Source organism: Mirounga angustirostris, unplaced genomic scaffold (assembly GCF_029215605.1).
Source record: "Mirounga angustirostris isolate CCGP_5_RB_7025 unplaced genomic scaffold, mMirAng1.0.hap1 SCAF_7, whole genome shotgun sequence".
NCBI classification, from domain to species: domain Eukaryota; kingdom Metazoa; phylum Chordata; class Mammalia; order Carnivora; family Phocidae; genus Mirounga; species Mirounga angustirostris.
This window is the reverse complement of record NW_026991715.1, coordinates 31854302-31871912: the sequence shown is the minus strand read 5'-3', so window position 1 is coordinate 31871912 and position 17611 is coordinate 31854302. Positions and strand designations below refer to the sequence as shown.

The 17611-nt window shown below is 40.5% G+C and overlaps 1 protein-coding gene and 1 pseudogene across 12 annotated transcripts in view; one reads left to right on the top strand and one right to left on the bottom strand.

The window, feature by feature from the left end:
• Positions 1-17611, top strand: part of KLHL3 (kelch like family member 3) — a 161175-nt gene that overhangs the window by 54490 nt on the left and 89074 nt on the right. For 7 of the 12 annotated variants that reach the window (XM_064595937.1, XM_064595931.1, XM_064595932.1 and 4 more), the window contains 2 exons: positions 414-533; positions 17321-17427. In XM_064595937.1, the coding sequence (XP_064452007.1) occupies positions 496-533; positions 17321-17427 (145 nt within the window). In that variant the 5' untranslated portion in view covers positions 414-495. Of the gene's footprint in view, positions 1-128; positions 318-413; positions 534-17320; positions 17428-17611 lie in introns of all 12 variants that reach the window. The other 5 variants (XM_064595942.1, XM_064595943.1, XM_064595940.1 and 2 more) reach the window with 3 other exon arrangements.
• LOC123852515 (elongation factor 1-alpha 1-like) lies at positions 7256-8734 on the bottom strand (annotated as a pseudogene).

The following is a 17611-nucleotide window of genomic DNA, read 5'->3' as shown; positions in this document are numbered from 1 at the left end:
TTTCCCTTAAATTTAAATACAGTGCCTGGCACATGGTAGGCTCCATTAAATGTTTGTTGGATGAACAAATTTCCCTGTGAAGTGAGTGGAATAGCACTTAATCTCCTCCCACATCCCCACCCCTTTAGGGCATGGTGGGTGGAGGATAAAGACTTCCCACAAAGTCACACAAGTGCTGGTAGAAGCTGACTGAGGACCTGGCTTCCACCAGAGGAATGTACGTTGCATTGGAAGATCCTGCAGAAATGGCTGACCCAGCGCATTTCTTTCCCTGCTGGGTCTGTGATGAAGAAAACAAGCTGACAAAGATGCTTCTGGTGGGTGGGCAGTTACACTGAGTTGTGGCAGCTGGGTGAATGGGTTTACCAACATGTGATCCTCTCTTCACCCTCCCACTCCCTTCCTGTTCACAGCATCAAGCCGAGCTCCCAGCCCCCAGTTCAGGCCGGAGATGATGAGAAGAACCAGAGGACGATCACTGTCAACTCTGCGCATATGGGGAAGGCGTTCAAGGTTATGAATGAACTGCGGAGGTACTTTTCCTCTTTTGCCTGTGCCCTTTTGGGAAGAACTTGTTGGGTGAGCGTCATCAGGGACTGAGAGCAGAAGTCAGAACACCACCTTGTGAATTCTCACTCTTCCCCACCTACTCTCAATCACTTGGCTTCCCCTTCACGCTCCAGGCTAGATAGAAATGGCTTTCAGAAAGTGCTCTCTTTTCTTTGTATTTATTTAACACCTTTCATTTTACTCCTTAATCACAGGGGAATAATTTTTTTTATGGTTGTAGCAGCTCTGTTCATAAACTTGGTTTCCAACCAAACCAATAATAGGATGATTGCAATACTGTTATATAGTTGCAGATTAAAGATTGTGGATGCTACACATTTTTTTTTGGCCTCCTCTCATTCCTTTGTCTAAACTTAGCTTATTACGACAGCTGAGTAAGTGGAAGAATACCTAGCTTCTTCAATGCAATTTAACTCTCCAAAGAAAGAAATGAAATGCAAATGGGCTCATCCTTTGTGAGCTAACGTTGAGGGATGTGCAAGCTATTTATAAGGCTGATAAGTACATTTGGTGAGCTTGTTGCAAGGCAGGTTCAGGACACTGAACATGTTTTTCTGTTACAAAGGCTGTACACCCAATCTCCTCCTTACCAGAGAACCCAGAAGCCTCCTTTGCCCACGGCATTATTTACAGCATACTTCACCCTATTGTGAGCTATAATTGTTAATCTCCCTCTTTTCTCTGTCATTTATGAGCTCCCTGGCAGGGGCAACTTCTGAATCATTCTGATCTCTAGCACCTGGTACTTCATGGGGGCCTCAAGGCATTTACTAAGGATGCCTAGAGGCACTGATGAGGCTCCGGAATAGGTGTTATGAATGAGAAATGCATCAGGTGCTTGTCAGGTGACAGATGTGCAATAATTATTTGTTCCTGAAAGGCTGCTATGAAAGCAAGTATGTCGTACTACAGCTTTGGAGAACACTTTCTAAAGGGGATGATGTTTGAGCTAAATCTTGAAAGACAAGTGAGAGTTAAAGAAATGACAAGTGGTGGGATTAGGGGGAAGTCTTCCAGGCGGAGAAAATGGCATGAGTAAAAGGTCATATAGCTAAAGATGTGTTTGTTGAGTAGGGGGTTGAACTGCTTTTAAACGAAAATTCTATCTGGTTCTGTATTTGTTTCCTCATTTCCCCTTTCTGCAGGACCCAGTCTTTGGCATTAAAAACAAGTTAAACTAAATTTGTCTTATGCACTACGGTTCGGTTTTTATTAGGCCTCCTGCCAGATTTCCTGGAAGCTCTACCTGCAGTTGTCTGAGGCAGTGGGCAGTGCTGATGTTCATGCTTACGGGTACAATTCTCTGGTCACTGAAGACTTTGTGTTTTGTTCAGTGGATACTAGTGACCTTCCTCATTTAGTTCCCTTTGGTATGGTTTGTGTCGTTTGTCTGATGTAAGATTCCAGGTCTCCATACAAACAACCTAAATTTACATTTCAAGGACCTAGAAAAAGAAGAACAAGCTCAGCCCAAAGTTATCAGAAGGAAGGAAATATTGAAGATTAGAGCAGAGATGAATGAAATGAGACTGGAGAGACAATAGAAAAAAAAATCAATGAAAGTAATAATTGGTTTTTTGAAAAGATAAATATAACTTTAGCTAGACTAACCAAGGAAAACAGAGCAAAGACTCAAAATTAGAAATGAAGGAGGATATTACAGCTGTTACCATGGAAATACAAATGATCATAAGAGGCCTCTATGAACAATTGTATGCCAACAAATTGGATAATCTAGAGGAAATGGATAATATCCTTGACATGTACAGCCTGCAAAGACTGAATCATTAAGAAATAGAAAATTTGAACAGACCAGTAATGATTAAGGAGATTGAATCAGTAATCAAAAATCTCCCAGTAAAAAAAAGCCCATGACCAGGTGGTTTCACTGGTGAATTCTACCAAATATTTAAAGAAGAATTAATGCCAGTCCTTCTCAATTCTTCCAAAAAACTGAAGAGGAGGGAATACTCTCAAACTCATTTTAACAAGGCCAGCATTACCCTGATACCAAAGCCAGTTAAGGACACTACCAGATAAGTATTCCTGATGGATATTGATGTAAAAATTCTCAACAAAATACTAGGAAACCGAATTCAACAGTACGTTAAAAGGATCATCTACCATGGTCACGTAGGATATATCTCTGTGGTATAAGGATGGTTCGTTCAACATATGCAAATCAATAAATGTGATACATCACATTAATAGAGTGAAGGAAAAAAAATCATATGATCCTCTCAATAGATGCAGAAAGTGTTTGACAAAATTCAGTATCCTTTTATGATGAAAACTCCCAACAAATTGGAGATAGAAGGAACATACCTTAACGTAAGAAAGGCCCTATATGACAAAGCTACAGCTGCCTTCATACTTGATGGTAAAAGTTTGAAAGCTTTTCTTCTGAGGTCAGGAACAAGACCAGGGTGCTTACTCTCACCATTCCTTTTTTTTTTTTAAAGATCTTTTTTATTTATTTGACAGAGAGAGATACAGTGAGAGAGGGAACACAAGCAGCGGGAGTGGGAGAGGGAGAAGCAGGCTTCCCGCCGAGCAGGGAGCCCGATGCGGGGCTCGATCCCAGGACCCTGGGATCATGACCTGAGCCGAAGGCAGCCACTTAACGACTGAGCCACCCAGGCGCCCCTTACTCTCACCATTCCTATTGAACAAAGGACTGGAAGTCCCGCACAGAGCAGTTAGTCAAGAAAAAGAAATAAAAGGCATTCATATTAGAAAGGAAGAAGTAAGGTTGTTTCTGTTTGCAGATAACATGATCCTATTTATAAAAACCCTAAAGATGCCACCAAAAAACTCTTAGAACTGAGAAACAAATTTGGTAAATTTACAGGATACAAAATCAAAATATAAAAATCACTTGCATTTCTACACACAAACAATGAGTTATCTGAAAAAGAAAGAAAACAATTCCATTTATAGTAGCATCAAAAACAGTAACATATTTAGGAATTTAACCGAGGAGGTGAGTGATGTATACACTGAAAACTATTATACATTTTTGAAAGAGATTGAAGAAGATGAAAATAAATAGACAGTATCCCAGTTTTATGGATTGGAAGAATTAATATTGTTAAAATGTCCATAATACCCAAAGTCATGTATAGATTCAGTGCAACCTCTATCAAAATTCAAATGCCATTTTTTTGGGCAGAAATAGAAAAAAGTTCTAAAATTGTATGGAATCAGAAATGACCTCGAATAGCCAAAGCAGTATGGTAAAGGCAGAGCGAAGTTGGAGATACCACATTTTCTGATTTCAAACTATATCACGAAGTGTAGCAATCAAAACAGTATGGTACAAACACCGACCAAGGAACAGAACTGAGAGCCCAGAAATTAACCAACACATATATGTCAACTAATATTTGACAAAGAAGCTAAAATACTTAATGCAGAAAGGTAGTCTCTTCAATCACTGGTATTAGGAAAACTGGACAGATGCATGAAAAATAATATAATTGGACCTCTTTCTTACCCCACTCACAGAAGTTAACTTGAAGTGGATTAAAGACTTAAATGTAAGACCTAAAACCCTACCTTTCCTAGAAGAAAACAGGAAAATCCCAATTTATACATGAAAGCATTAGATACCATTTTTTGAAATCACAGAATCCACAGAAGTAGTGTTTTCCCAGTGATTTGGGCATCTCTTAGCCCAGTTAATTTTCACATAAAATTAACCATTACAATCTTGTTCTTCCTTTTTTCTTTTTTCTTTTTTTTTTTTCAAATGGAGCACAATCTGTATATGTTTTGCCAGGAAATCTCTAGTGCTGGTTTAGACATAGATTTCCCTTTTATTTTTCTTTTAATTTAAAAAATTTCCATTTTTCTTTTTCTTTTTTTTTTGGAAAAGGAATATATTATAGAACATTTAGAAAGTACGGATGAGCAAAAAGTCATCTATAATTTTAATACCCAGTGGTTACCATTGTTAACACTTGGGAGAATATTTTTCTTTAAAACATGTCTCAACCAGATTTTTTCTCTTTTTGACAGAGACACAGCGAGAGAGGGAACACAAGCAGGGGGAGTGGGAGAGGGAGAAGCAGGCTTCCCGCGGAGCAGGGAGCCCGCCACGGGGCTCGATCTCAGGACCCTGGGATCATGACCTGAGCCGAAGGCAGACGCTTAACGACTGAGCCACCCAGGCGCCCCAGATTTTTTCTCTTAACACTGTATTGAACCAGTTTTTTTCCCCTTAAATTTCTTTTTTTTATTTTAAGTAAATTCTGTGCCATACGTGGGGCTCCAACTCAAAACCCTGTGATCATCAAGAGTCGCATGTGCTACCGACTGAGCCAGCAAGGCACCCCTATATTGAACAAGTTTTTCTATGTCACTAACTGTTCTACAATGTTAATATAAATATAATATAATTTAAGTGGATGAATGATTTTATATATTTTTGGTTGATTTTTGAAAAACAGTTCCTTGTTGTTAGATGTCTAGGTATTCCAATCCCTCACGAAAATAGCACCTGCAGTAATTACGTTGGAAGCAATACAGCATAGTGGTCACAAGCATAGACCCTGAAGGCAGGCAGCCTGGTTTCAGATTTTGGCTCCAGGAGTCCAGTTCTGTGACCCTGTACAAGTTAATTAATATCCCTGACCTCACTTTTGTCAACCATAAAATGAAGCTAATAATAGTTCCAGGGTTGCTGGCTTGTTAAGAGGATTAGTAAGTCAAGTGCTTAGAACTGTGATAGCACATATATTACTGTTGTTAAATACTGGTGCACCTTCACAGTTATTTCTATAGAATGAAGTCCTTACAAGTAGAATTGCTGAATTCTTTTTTTTTTTTAAGATTTTATTTATTTATTTGAGAGAGAGAATGAGATAGAGACAGAGATCATGAGAGGGAGGAGGGTCAGAGGGAGAAGCAGACTCCCTGCCGAGCAGGGAGCCCGATGCGGGACTCGATCCCGGGACTCCAGGATCATGACCTGAGCCGAAGGCAGTCGCTTAACCAACTGAGCCACCCAGGCGCCCAGAATTGCTGATTTCAACAGCGTGTAGCCTGGTAATCATAATACCTGTTCCTTTGATATTGTCATGAAGCCCTGGCAGGTAGGGAGCGTTCTGTGTCTGTTAGCTGTCATTATGATGGTGATGATGTGCTAAGCGCTGTGCTCAGTTGCAGGAATATGGCAGTAGATTAGAGAGTGAAAGTTTTGTTCTCAATGAAGCTTGCATTCTAGTGGTGTTTAAAAATTTTATCAAATTCTATATTTCATGGCTTTTAAATTCTTTTAATTTCTAAGGTATTAAAGATATGGCTAATTTTTTTTTTTTTAATTTATTTGACAGAGAGAGAGACACAGCGAAAGAGGGAACACAAGCGAGGGAGAGGGAGAGGGAGAAGCAGACTCCTAGCTGAGCAGGGAGCCCGATGCGGGGCTCGATCCCAGGACCCTGGGATCATGACCTGAGCCAAAGTCAGACGCTTAACGACTGAGCCACCCAGGCACCCCAAAGATATGGCTAATTTTTAAAACTGGAGTGGAATGGGTGGGTGAGGGAGAGAAAGGGAGCCTGAAAAGACACTTTATTGATCTGGGTGAGTTTAATGTGAACTGGAGGGAGGTGTACTTTGTTTGGATAAAGGCCTGGTAAAGCATCTTACCATCCAGCGACTAAGCTAATGAAATGTTACATGATATTCCAGGGACCTGGGGTTATTTCTTGCACTGTTTTCACATCTTCCTCCCTCAGTTTTAAGCTATTTTAGTTCACGTACACATGTTCTATGCAATTTATGAATCACACAATTCATGAGTTTCCTATTCTTTTTACTTCCATGGTTGAGAATCGGCTGTTGGCATGGTAACCACCTAGTCTTCCTCTTCCTTTTGCATTTTATCGCTCTGCTCTCGTCAGACCAATAGCAGCTTCTGGGCAGCAGAGTCCTAATGGCTCTTTGGTTCCTGATTTACCAGCCAGCCAGCAAAAGTGGGGATATGGTTCTTTTTGGAATTGCACCCTGGTTCATTCCTGAAAAGGAGAGACAGTCTCTTCTATCCCATTTTGACAGTTTTAACCATCACAAACAGTTCTCTGCCCTCATCCTTTTTTTTTTTTTTTTTTTAAGATCATCTGACACTATGCCTGTATTATTAGTAATGAACCATCTTAGCACATTGCTTTCTGTTTCTCTTTTTTTTTGGTAATGGCTTTATTAAGATGTAATTCATATGCCATACAATATGACCCATTTAAAGTGTCAATTTAATGGCTTTTAGTATATTCACAGAGTTGTACAACTCATAGTTGATTTTAGAACATTTTCATCATCCCCTCCAAAAAAAATCCTGTGTATTTTAGCAGTAATTGCACTATTCCCCCAACCCCCCACCATTAATCTATTTTCTGTCTCTATGGATTTTCTTATTTTGGAATTACGTAATACATGTCTTGTGTGACTTCTTTCTTCTTTTTTTTCTCATTCAACTTTTGTTTTGATGGTTCTCAAAATTCTGTGACAGATTCTTGGTCAGGTTATTTCCATTAAAAAGTACTGATTTTAAAAACTAATAACTAATTTTTTTATTATGTTCAGTTAGCCAGCATATAGTACATCATAAGTTTTTTGTTGTAGTGTTCAACGATTCATTAGTTGTGTATAAAACTGCCACACACACACACACATAATAGATGGTCCACAAAATATTCTCCTTTCCTTCTGAAGGTTTTACGATGCACTGTTATCATTAACCAGTCTTTTACTATTAAACTTAAAAGGCCAATTGACACAAACAGTTCTGAGACCGTTCTTCCACCACTGATTAAGACTGACCTGGCGGGGATTGGGGATAATATTCATTTAGCCTTCTGAGCTTTCTGGGCAGATGTGGTGACCTTGCCAGCTCCAGCTGCTTTGATGACACCCATAGCAACTGTTTGTCTCATGTCACGAACAGTAGGATGGTCCAGAGTAGGGCAGTCAGAGAAGCTCTCAACACATAGGCTTGCCAGGAACCGTATCAATGATGGCAGCATCACCAGATTTCAAGTACTTGGGACCATCTTCCAGCTTTTTTCCAGAACGACCATCTACTCCTTCAGCTCAGCAAACTTGGAGGCAGCGTGAGCTTTGTGACAATCCTGCACAGATACATATCCAGCACTGATTTGGCCTGGATGGTTCAGGATAATCCCCTGAGCTGTGAAACCAGCTGCTTCCATGGGTGGGTCATTTTTGCTGTCACCAGCCACATTGCCATGACGAACATCTTTGACAGATATGTTCTTGACGTTGAAGCCCACATTGTCCCCAGGAAGAGCCTCACTCAAAGCTTCATGGTGCTTTTCAACAGACTTTCCTTCATTTGTAACATTGATTGGAGCAAAGATACCACCATGCCAGGTTTAAGAGCACCAGTCTCCACTCAGCCCACAGGGACAGTACCAATACCACCAATTTTATAGATGTCCGGGAGGGGCAAACACAAGGGCTTGTCAGTTGGAAGAGTTGGTGGCAGAATGCAATCCAGAGCTTCAAGCAGTGTGGTTCCACTGGCATTCCCAGCTTTACTGGTGACTTTCCATCCCTTGAACCAAGGCATGTTAGCACTTGGCTCCAGCATGTTGTCGCCGTTCCAACCAGAAATTGGCACAAATGCTCCTACTGTGTTGGGGTTGTAGCCAATTTTCTTAATGTAGGTGCTGGCTTCATTAACAGTTTCCTTGTGTCTCTTCTGACTGTAAGGTGGCTCAATGGAATCCATTTTGTTAACACCAACAATTAGTTCTACACCTAGTGTGTAAGCCAGAAGAAGGGCATGCTCATGGGTCTGCCCATTCTTGGAGAAACCTGCTTCAAATTCACCACCAGCAGCAGCAACGATCAGGACAGCAGTCAGCCTGAAATATACCTCTAATCATGTTTTTCATAAAGTCTCTGTGGCCTGGGGCATCAGTGATGGTCACATAATACTGGCTGGTCTTGTATTTCCACAGGAAGATACCAGTGGTGATACCACATTCATGTTCAGCTTTCAGTTTTTCCAAGACCCAGGCATACTTGAAGGAGCCCTTTCCTATCTCAGCAGCTTCCTCAAATTTTTTGATAGTTGTTCGTCAATCCCACCACATTTGTACGTCAGATGACCAGTAGTGGTAGGTTTGCCTGACCGCATGTCCAGTGCGGTCCATGACGATGATGTTGATAGGAGTCTTTTCCTTTCCCATTTTGATTTAGGTTTAGTGGTGGTTTTTCATGACACCTGAGTTCTGGCGGCAAACCCATTGTGAAAAAGCTTTGTGACTTCTTTCTCAGGATAATGTTTTCAAGGGTCATTCATGTTGTAGCATGTCTCAGTATTTCATTTCTTTTTATTGCTGTATAATAATGCATTGCATGGGTATACGACATTTGAGGCCAGCCATCTTGTTGTTATGAATAATGCTGCTAGGAACATTCACATACACATTTTTGTGTGGATGCATGTTTTTTTTTTTCTTTTAAAGATTTTATTTATTTATTTGAGAGAGAGAATGAGATAGAGAGAGAGCATGAGAGGGGGGAGGCTCAGAGGGAGAAGCAGACTCCCTGCTGAGCAGGAAGCCCGATGCGGGACTCGATCCTGGGACTCCAGGATCATGACCTGAGCCGAAGGCAGTCGCTTAACCAACTGAGCCACCCAGGCGCCCGAATGCATGTTTTCATTTCTTTTGGTTGTATACCTTTTGGTGGCTGGGTCATACGATAACTACATGTTTAACTTTTGGAGGAACTGCCAGACTGTTTTCCAAAGCACTGCACCACTTTACGTTTCTACCAGCAGTGTATAAAGGCTTCAACTTCTTCATATCCTTGCCAACACTTGTCATTTTTTGTGTTTTTGATTATAGCCATCCTAGTGTCTGAGGTAGTATCTCATTGTGGTTTTGATTTGTATTTTTCTCTTATCATTAATGATGTTGAGCATCTTTTTACATGCTCATTGACCATTTCTATATCTTATTTGGAGAAATGCCTTCTTAGATCCTTTGCCTATTTTTAAGTTGGGTTATATGTCCATTTTTGAGTTAAGAGGGTTCAAGGTCTTTAGACATTCCAGATACAAGCCTCTTTTCAGATATATGATATGCAAAGTTTTTCTTTCATTGTTTGGGTTGTCTTTTCACTTTTTTGATATCCTCATGGTGTGTTTGGAAGCACAAAAGTTGTAAATTTTGATGTCTAATTTATCTGTTTTTTTCTTTTGTTGTTTATGGTTTTGGTGTCCTGTGTAGCGAACCATTGCCTAATCAGAAGTCATGAAACTCTACCCCTATGTTTTCTTCTAAGAGTTTTATAGTTTTAGCTCTTATATTTAGGTCTTTGATCTATTCTGAGTTAATATTTGTATATCATGTGAAGTAGGGGTCCCTTATTTTTTGTATATGATACCCAGTTGTCCTAGCACCATTTGTTGAAAAGACTTTTTTCCCCTGAATTGAATAGTCTTGGTACCCTTGTCAAAAAGCCATTGACTGGGGGCGCCTGGGTGGCTCAGTTGGTTAAGTGTATGCCTTTGGCTCAGGTCCTGGGATCCAGTCCCGCATTGGGCGCCCTCTCAGTGGGGAGTCTGCTTCTCCCTCTCCCTCTGCCCTCCCCCCTGCTCATGCTCTCTCTCTCTCTCAAAAATAAAAAAAAATCCATTGACTGTTTTGTGCAGCAAAGGAAATCATCAACAAAATGAAAAGCCACCCTAGTGAGTGGGAGAAGATACTTTCAAATGATATATCTGATAAGAGGTTTATATCCAGAAGATATAAAGAACTTCTACAGCTCAACACCAGAAGAACTGGATGCCTGGGTGGCTCAGTCGGTTAAGTGTCTGCCTTCAGCTCAGGTCATGATCCCATGGTCCTGGGATCAAGTCCTGCACTGGGCTCCTTGCTCAGCGGGGAGCCTGCTTCTCCTTCTACCTGCTCTGCGTGCCGCTCCCCCTGCCTGTGCTGTCTCTCTCTCTCTGACAAATAAATAAATAAAATCTTAAAATAAAATAAAAAAAACAACACCAGAAGAACAAACGATCTGATTAAAAATGGGCAGATGATCTGAATATATTTTTCTTTTTTTTTTTTTAAAGATTTTATTTATTTATTTTGAGAGAGAGAATGAGAGAGAGAGCACATGAGAGGGGGGAGGGCCAGAGGGAGAAGCAGACTCCCTGCTGAGCAGGGAGCCCGATGCGGGACTCGATCCTGGGACTCAGGATCATGACCTGAGCCAAAGGCAGTTGCTTAACCAACTGAGCCACCCAGGCGCCCTGAATATATATTTTTCTTTTTTTTTTTTTTTTTTTTTTTTTTTTTTAAAGATTTTTTATTTATTTATCTGAGACAGAGAGAATGAGAGAGACAGAGAGCACATGAGAGGGGGGAGGGTCAGAGGGAGAAGCAGGCTCCCCGCGGAGCGGGGAGCCCGATGCGGGACTCGATCCAGGGACTCCAGGATCATGATCTGAGCCGAAGGCAGTCGCTTAACCAACTGAGCCACCCAGGCGCCCCTGAATATATATTTTTCTAAGGAAGATATACACATGGCCAACAGACACATGAAAAGATGCTCAATGTCATTAATCTTCAGAAAGTACAAATCAAAACCACAATGAGATATCACCTTATACCAGTCAGAATGGCTAGTACCAAAAAGATAAGAATGTTGGTGAGGATGTGGAGAAAAGGAACCCTCGTGCACTGATGGTGGAAATAGAAATTGTTACAGCCACTGTGGAAAGCAGTGTGGAGGTTCCTCAAAACATTAAAAATAGAAATACCATATAATCCAGTAATTCCACTACTGGGTATTTACCTATAGAAAATGAATACACTAATTTGAAAAGATATGTGCACCCCTGTATTTATTCCAACATTATTTATAATAGCCAAGATATGGAGACGGAGACAACCTAAGTGTCCGTTGATAGATGAATGGATGAAGAAGTGTGTGTGTGTGCGTTCCATTATGCATATGTATATAGAGTGGAATATTACTCAGCCATAAAAGGGAGATGTCATTTGTGACAACATGGATAAAACTAGAAGGTATTATGCTGAGTGAAGTAAGTCAGACAGTGAAAGCCAAATACCATATAATTTCACTTATATGTGGAATCTAAAAAAAACATGAATTGAAAAACCCCTCAAAACAGACACAGGCTTGTAAATACAGGGAAAAAATTGGTGGCTGCCAGAGCAGAGAGGAGTGGGGGAATGGACAAAATAGGTAAAGGGAATTAAGAGGTACAGACTTCCATTTCTAAAGTAAATTAGTCATTGAGATGGAAGGTACAGCATAGGGAATAAAGTCAGGAATATTATAATAATGTGGTATGGTGATAGATGGTAGCTACAGTTATTATGGCGAGTATTGTGTAATGTGTAGAATTGTTGAATCACTATGTTGTATTCCTGAGGCTAATACAACATTGTATGTCAATTATACGTCAATAATAAGCATTTAAAAAATAAATGATAAAATTTTTAAAAAATGAATTGATTGTAAATATGAGGGTTTATTTCTGGATTCTCTATTCTATTGATCTATATATCTGTCCTTATATTATTACTACGCTGTCTTTAGCTTTGTGGTTAGTTTTGAAATTGGGAAGCGTGAGTCCTTCACCTCTGTTCTTTTTCAAGATTGTTTTGGCCAATCCAGGTCCCTTGCATTTCCACATAAATTTTAGGTTCAGCTTGTCAGTTTCTGCAAAGAAGCCAGCTGGGAGTTTGATAGAAATTGTGTTGAATCTGTAGAACAATTTGGGGGAGTATTGCCATTTAACAATATTAAGTCTTTCAATCCATGAACACTGGAGGTCTAGGTCTTCTTTAATATCTTTCTTTCTTTCTTTTTTTTTTTGGTGGGCAGCAAAGGAAAGTTTATTGAACGTTAGTACAAAGCTCCCAAAGAGGGAGGGGACCTGAGAGGGTTGCCCTCTTTAATTTCTTTCAGCTGTGTTTAATAATTTTAGAGAATAGGTTTTGTACTTCTTTTGTTAAGTTTATTCTTAAGTATTTATTCTTTTTGATGCTATTATAAATAGAATTTTTCTTAATATCATTTTTTGTTCATTGCATGTGTATAGAAATACAGTTGATTTTGTTTATTGATATTATATTCTGCAACCTTCTTAAACTCATTTGTTTTAATTTTTTTTGGTGTATTTCTTATAGGATTTTCTATATATGAGATCATGTCATGTATGAATAGAGATAGTTTTATTTCTTCCTTTTCAATTTGCATGTTTTTCATTTTCATGTTCTATTTCATTTTCTTGCTTAATTGCCCTGGCTAGCAATCCTAATCTTCTCTTACTTATCAGTAGTATTTGGTATAGTTGGTTATTCCTTGCTTTTTTGTAGCCCTCTCTTCACTTGACTTAATGGACACCATGCTTTTTTTGGTTTTCCTCCTGTCTCACTGTTACTTTCTCATTTCTTTAGCTGGTTCTTTCTCTTCCCTCTGACCTCTTAACCATCTCCCACCTTTGAAATTAAGACTCATGTATCCATTTCCCTACTTGATAAACCCTACTTAGATGTCTAATATGCAGCTCAAATTTAACCTTAACAGTTTTAACTTAACTGCTAATCTTAAATGAAGTGTTTTGTGGAAAAAAAGAAATGTTAACATTTACTGAATGCTTACTATTAGCACTATTCATTATCTTGTTTATAACACATCTGAATTCTGATATCCAGGGGACATGCACCCTGGTCACTTTGATTCCAGGGCCTGAGCTCCTTCCTAACAGCTATCACAAAGTATATAGCCCTATTTTTTCTTGTGACACACACTACTCCAAAGAACAATCTCAAGGTACAGTAGTCTGTACCTCTTAATTCCCTTTACCCATTTTGTCCATTCCCCCACTCCCCTCTCCTCTAGCAACCACCAATTTTTTCCCTGTATTTACAAGCCTGTGTCTGTTTTGAGGGGTTTTTCAATTCATGTTTTTTTTAGATTCCACATATAAGTGAAATTATATGGTATTTGGCTTTCTCTGTCTGACTTATTTCACTCAGCATAATACCCTCTAGTTTTATCCATGTTGTCACAAATGACATCTCCCTTTTATGGCTGAGTAATATTCCAGAAAAAAAGAATCCTATAAGATTTCTAATAAATGGAATTAGAAATGCTTCTGAGCCATGCAGTGCTTTAGAGCTTCTTCTTCTCTTTTTCATACAGAGTGGATACACTCCAGTGTGCAGACAGGCTTTACTATTCCCAGGGAAAGCCAACATTGAGTTTCTGGCGAGTTTGTCTTGGTCACTTTCCTAGGCTGCAGTTTTTCTAGCCTTGAGATACACTTCCAGTCCATCAGAACCATTCTCATTCATTTGCTTAACTGGATTCTCCATCTTTATTCCTCATTCCTTCTTGTCTCTTTCCCATTTGTTCATGAACAATCAGCTCCTCTGGGTTTGTGCAAGACATCCCACTCTGACATTTCCCTTTTCAGCATCTGGCTCAGCTTTTGCTCACCATTTCTGACTCATCTGTTTTACTTTTCCTTATTAAAATACTGATTATGAGAACAACAACAACAGTTGTACTTTTTGGTCAGTTGTTCTTTTTTTTAAATTGAAGTATAGTTGACAAGTTACTTGTACTTTTAAATAGTAGTGATAAGAGAACTCCATTGTCTCCCTAAAATTTTTAAGGAAAGTGAAGTGAAAATGTTGGGAATACATTTTTACAATAAATTTTGGCCAGATCTATAAAGAACTTATTAAACTCAACATGCAAAGAACAAATAATTCAATCAAGAAATGGGCAGAAGACATGAACAGACATTTTTCCAAAGAAGACATCCTAATGGCCAATAGACACATGAAAAAGTGCTCAACATCACTCGGCATCAGGGAAATCCAAATCAAAACCTCAATGAGATACCACCTCACACCAGTCAGAATGGCTGAAATTAAGTCAGGAAACGACAGATGTTGGCGAGGATGCAGAGAACGGGCAACCCTCCTACACTGTTGGTGGGAATGCAAGCTGGTCCAGCCACTCTGGATAACAGTATAGAGGTTCCTCAGAAAGTTGAAAATAGAGCTACCCTATGACCCGGCAACTGCAACACTGGGTATTTAGCCCAAAGATACAAATTTAGTGATCTGAAGGGGTACGTGCTGCCCGATGTTTATAGCAGCAATGTCCACAATAGCCAAACTATGAAAAGAGCCAAGATGTCCATCAACAGATGAATGGATAAAGAAGATGTGTACACACACACACACACACACACACACACACACACACACAGAGAGAGAGGAATATTATGCAGCCATCAAAAAGGAATGAAGTCTTGCCATTTGTAACGACGTGGATGGAACTGGAGGGTATTATGCTGAGCGAAATAAGTCAATCAGAGAGAGACATGTATCATATGATCTCACTAATATGAGGAATTCTTAATCCCAGGAAACTGAGAGTTGCTGGAGTGGGGGGGGCGGGAGGGAAGGGGTGGCTGGGTGATGGACATTGGGGAGGGTATGTGCTGTGGTGAGTGCTGTGAATTGTGTAGGACTGTTGAATCACAGACCTGTACCTCTGAAACAAAGAATACATTATATGTTAAAAAAAAAAAGAAGATAGTAGGAAGGGAAAAATGAAGGGGGGGAATCAGAGGGGGAGACGAACCATGAGAGACTATGGACTCTTAGAAACAAACTGAGGGTTCTAGAGGGGAGGGGGGTGGGGGAATGGGTTAGCCTGGTGATGGTTATTAAAGAGGGCACGTTCTGCATGGAGCACTGGGTGTTATACGCAAACAATGAATCATGGATCACTACAGCAAAAACTAATGATGTATGGTGATTAACATAACATAATAAAAAAAAACTAGCCTGTTCTCAGATGGCATTTGCAATCTTATCTGGTCCCCACGGTCAACGGACATCCACTAAGAAAGATGAGAATACTGTGGTGAGATTGTTTGTCCATGTTCTCATAGCCAGTTAGGGGCAGAGCCAGTTCTCTTCCCAGTTGAGCTGGTTTATTCTGATAAAATTTATATTTAGAGCCTGCTGTCCACTGTAGGGTGAGGTCCCATCCCCAGGTTTTGCCTCTTGCTGCTCGGAGGTCTCACCCTTCCCAGAAGCCCCCTCATGGGGACTTTATTCTTTTCACCTTTCCCTCTTGGAGCTAACTTCTCTTCTGTTGTTTTCTCTTTCAAAGTATCAGCCAATCATGAGTCATTATGGTAGTATATCCAGAGTCAGAACTAGACTCAAGACTCAGCCTTCCGTGGTTTTGGGCCACCTCTCTGAACGTCATAGATCATCTGGCATTTACAGCTCTAGCCTTTTCAGGCCTTATGATTCTATTTCTCTGATAAGCAGTCTTGGACTAATGTCTGAATAGTTGGCAAAGGTTTAATATGCGACACCAGGGCTGACAAATAGGTAGCTTCTATTCCATCAATTGATCCTGGCAGACTCATTATATTCATCTTATTGCTCTCACATGGAGCCTAGTCATGACTCAGACTTTTCAGTCCAGTGTAGTGCACTAAGTAACCACTGCCACTGGATTGCAGTTGACATGTGTTTGTCCTGTCTTCCCTCCCACCTCTAGTGCTTCACTCTGAAGGAGGGATTAGTGGTGACCGGGTAACCTTGGATGTTAGGAACATGGGTTCTGGAATTTAGCTACCTCCATTCAAGTCTTGTTTCCACTACTCCCTTTTTGTATGAACTTGAGAAAATTACTTAACTTCTCTGGGCCACAGTTTCCTTTTTTGTAATATGGAACATAATAATAACCCTATCTCTTGGGGTTTTAGAGAGGAATGAATGAAATATTAGGTATAAAAAAGTGCTTAGAACAGTGCCTAGCACATAGAACTTAATAAATGTTAACTATTGGAAGGCTGGTGGGAGAAAAATTCTTGGGTTGAAATGGTCTTGTGGAACCTTTTCAATCCTTCAAAGTAGTCTAATATTCATTCTGTCTATGAGTGTGGATTGATCCCTTTTAGGGTTTATTCATTTATTCATTTATTTAGTAAAAACTTAGGGCTTTCTATATGCTAGGCTTGCAGCCAGGTGTTTAGGATATAACAGTAAATAAGTCCTTTTCAGAGGGCACAGTGTAGTGGGGATGACAAGTAAAAAGGTAGTTATAGTATCCTTAACAATTGCAAGGATTGGAGTTTGCACAGGGTCTTCAGGAGTAACCTTCTTGGTGATAATGTTAAATCTGGGTGGGAAGATGAATATTTGAGGCCTCCAGACCTGGCTTGCCTCTTACCAGTATTTCATAGATATTGGATCCCCTGGGGGATTGTTAATACTTGTTCTCACTGGTGGCACACCTTGGTGGCATGCTCCTTGGCATTCAGGCAGTCACCCAACGCATAGCCCCAGGCTTCCCCCCTTGCTCTCTGAGCTGCTGTCCTCCCCCCACCCCTTACCATCTCAGTCAGAGCTGCTGGAGTCGAGGAACAGAGATGTGAAGACAAATGAAGGAGACCTGAATTGGCAGTACGGGGTAGTTGGATCTCTCTGTGTGCCTTAGGAAAGCATGAATGCCAGGTTTATCAGGGACTTGGAAAAGTCGATGAGCTCATCCCCCTGCCTTAACTCGGCACGGCAAATGTCTGTGACAGCCTTGTATGGTGGCAGCGTGGAATCTGGGTGGAAGAAAAACATATCCTTGTGTGGCTGGGGGTGGGCATTGGTACTGTGACCCATGCTGTCCCCTCACTGGTGTTTTACAGTAAACAGCTGTTGTGTGACGTGATGATTGTGGCGGAAGATGTCGAGATAGAAGCCCACCGTGTGGTCCTGGCAGCCTGCAGCCCCTACTTCTGTGCAATGTTCACAGGTACGGTGAGGGGCAAACAATAACCCACAGTTTCGGGCCCGCAGCCCCGCTGAGGGAATATTTCGGGTGGTGGCATGAGGGGAGGGCGGAGAGAGAATGCTGTGACACTCACTATGAGGAGCTTCTGTGTGCCAGAGACTATGTTTTGCACCATGGAGGACTTGATGCACCCAGCCTGGCGTGC